The sequence below is a fragment of the Bos grunniens genome, chromosome 10 (genome assembly GCF_055505025.1).
Source record: "Bos grunniens cultivar Pamir isolate PY7600 chromosome 10, Bosgru_T2T1.0, whole genome shotgun sequence".
Classification (NCBI taxonomy): Eukaryota; Metazoa; Chordata; class Mammalia; order Artiodactyla; family Bovidae; genus Bos; species Bos grunniens.
In genome coordinates, this window is record NC_141174.1 from 77,802,431 (window position 1) to 77,805,437 (window position 3,007).

Consider the following 3,007-nt stretch of genomic DNA (forward strand, 5'->3'; position numbering starts at 1 on the left):
CATGTTTGTGTCGATACATTTGGCTTAACATCCTACCTTCATCATTTCCTAGCTGGGTGACCTTGGGCATGCTGTTTGCTTTTTTGAGCTTTGGCTTCTTCATGTGTAAACAAGCTTATACATACCTCACAGGGTTGTTGTGAGAATTAAGTAATTGCGCAGTGCCTAGAACAATTTCCAGCCTGTGGAAGATATTAAAAATCATAGTAATTGCTATGATTGTCAGATATTGGACTGGAATATAGTTTCACAAGTCATATAGATTGATAAATGTGGCTTGTAACATATCTTTGCTAGGCATTTCTTTAATTTGGAACACTAAGCACCATAAGGGCTTAGACATTTTCATTTTTTTTCTCTTCCCTTCACCCTCCCCATTAACTTGTTCAAGGCATTTTTCATGTCTTCATTCCGAAGGGTGTAGATGATAGGGTTCAGCAGGGGTGTGACAGCGGTGAAAAACACAGACACCACCTTGTCCTCTGGGAGGCTGGTGGATGCACGGGAATAGATGAAGATGCAGTGTCCCAGAAAGAGTGTGACCATGGTGAGGTGGGCTGCACAGGTGGACAGGGCCTTCCGCCGGCCTTCTGAGATCTGCTGCCTCAGACTCACCAGGATGACTGCGTAGGACACCACAAGGACCACAAAACAGACCACGGAGATCAGCCCACTGTTGGAGACGATGAGAATCTCAATGATGTGGGTATCAGTGCAGGCCAGTTTGATCACCTGAGGCACATCACAGAAGAAGTTGTCAATCTCATCAGGATCACAGTAGGGCAGCTTGATGGTGAGCGAGGTCAGCGCTATGGAGTGGATAGTACCCCCTGTCCAGAGGGCCACAGCCAGCAGCACACACACTTTCCAGCTCATCACTGTCATGTACTGCAGGGGCTTGCAAATAGCCACATACCGATCATAAGCCATGACAGTGAGGAGAAAGATCTCTGTGCAGGCGAAGAGGTGCAGGAAGAACATCTGAGTTACACAGGCATCAAAGGAGATGAGCTTCTCCTCTGACCAGGTGTCTATCAGCATCTTGGGGACAGTGACGGTGGAGTGGCACACATCGATAAAGGATAGGTTGCTGAGAAAGAAATACATGGGGGTATGGAGATGATGGTCATCGATAATAGTTATGACGGTGAGGATGTTTCCAATCAGTGTCAGGACATAGAAAACAAGGAACATGGCAAATGCAGCCATCTGCACATTCTGATTGATAGATAAACCTCTGAGCCGAAAACATGTCACTGCAGTTGTTTGATTGAGTAGAACAGCCTCTTCCATTCTCACCGTTGGACACTCCTGTCGAAAATTAGAAAAAAAAAACCCACTTAATATCTGCATCACTCATTTGGCCACTTAGGTTCTTCTGTGTTTATGACTTCTCTCCATCTAGAATTTCTAGTGAAGTATCTCATTTTAAAATCCCCATTCAGCATCTTAAATCATGCTGGACACATAGCAGTTGCTAAACACACACTTTTGGAACAAAAGAATAGAAAAAATTGATTCACTAAGAGATGTAAAACAATCTTGGGCAGGGAGAAATCAAATAACTTATTTCTCCCTTATTGTATAAAATATCAGTGTTTACTCTCTGACATACATCACAGCAGGATCCTCTATGACCCACCTCCCAGAATATTGGAAATAAAAGCAAAAATAAACAAATGGGACCTAATTAAACTTAAAAGCTTCTGCACATCAAAGGAAACTATTAGCAAGGTGAAAAGACAGCCTTCAGAATGGGAGAAAATAATAGCAAATGAAGCAACCGACAAACAACTAATCTCAAAAATATACAAGCAACTCCTACAGCTCAACTCCAGAAAAATAAATGACCCAATCAAAAAATGGGCCAAAGATCTAAATAGACATTTCTCCAAAGAAGACATACAGATGGCTAACAAACACATGAAAAGATGCTCAACATCACTCATTATCAGAGAAATGCAAATCAAAACCACTATGAGGTACCATTTCACACCAGTCAGAATGGCTGCAATCCAAAAGTCTACAAATAATAAATGCTGGAGAGGGTGTGGAGAAAAGGGAACCCTCTTACACTGTTGGTGGGAATGCAAACTAGTACAGCCACTATGGAGAACAGTGTGGAGATTCCTTAAAAAACTGGAAATAGAACTGCCTTATGATCCAGCAATCCCACTGCTGGGCATACACACTGAGGAAACCAGAAGGGAAAGAGACACGTGTACCCCAATGTTCATCGCAGCACTGTTTATAATAGCCAGGTCATGGAAGCAACCTAGATGTCCATCAGCAGATGAATGGATAAGAAAGCTGTGGTACATATACACAATGGAGTATTACTCAGCCATTAAAAAGAATACATTTGAATCAGTTCTAATGAGGTGGATGAAACTGGAGCCTATTATACAGAGTGAAGTAAGCCAGAAGGAAAAACACCAATACAGTATACTAACGCATATATATGGAATTTAGAAAGATGGTAATGATAACCCTGTATACGAGACAGCAAAAGAGACACTGACGTATAAAACAGTCTTATGGACTTTGTGGGAGAGGGAGAGGGTGGGAAGAATTGGGAGAATGGCATTGAAACATGTAAAATATCATGTATGAAACGAGTTGCCAGTCCAGGTTCAATGCACGATACTAGATGCTTGGGGCTAGTGCACGGGGACGACCCAGAGGGATGGTATGGGGAGGGAGGAGGGAGGAGGGTTCAGGATGGGGAACACATGTATACCTGTGGTGGATTCATTTTGATGTTTGGCAAAGCTAATACAATTATGTGGAGTTTGAAAATAAAATAAAATTAATTAAAATTAAAAAAAATTAAAATAAAATAAAAATTAAAAAAAAAAAGGAAAAAAAAAATATCAGTGTTTAGCTTTAGGTTACAGATTTTTATAGGAGAAGAAATGAAGGTTCTTCTTACCCTCAATAAGTAATTTTTCCAGGGTTATACAAATTCTGACCTTGAACATAGTTTTCTTTATTGTCCTGTTGACCA

General features: G+C 41.1%; 1 protein-coding gene across 1 annotated transcript; it reads right to left on the bottom strand.

Annotated features, from left to right (window-relative positions):
- Nucleotides 1-345: 345 nt before the first annotated feature.
- OR4E1 (olfactory receptor family 4 subfamily E member 1) lies at nucleotides 346-1,383 on the bottom strand. The gene has a single exon (XM_086318888.1). It carries the CDS (start codon nucleotides 1,351-1,353, stop codon nucleotides 346-348), a length of 1,008 nt encoding a protein of 335 aa, XP_086175014.1. The 5' UTR covers nucleotides 1,354-1,383.
- Nucleotides 1,384-3,007: the final 1,624 nt, after the last annotated feature.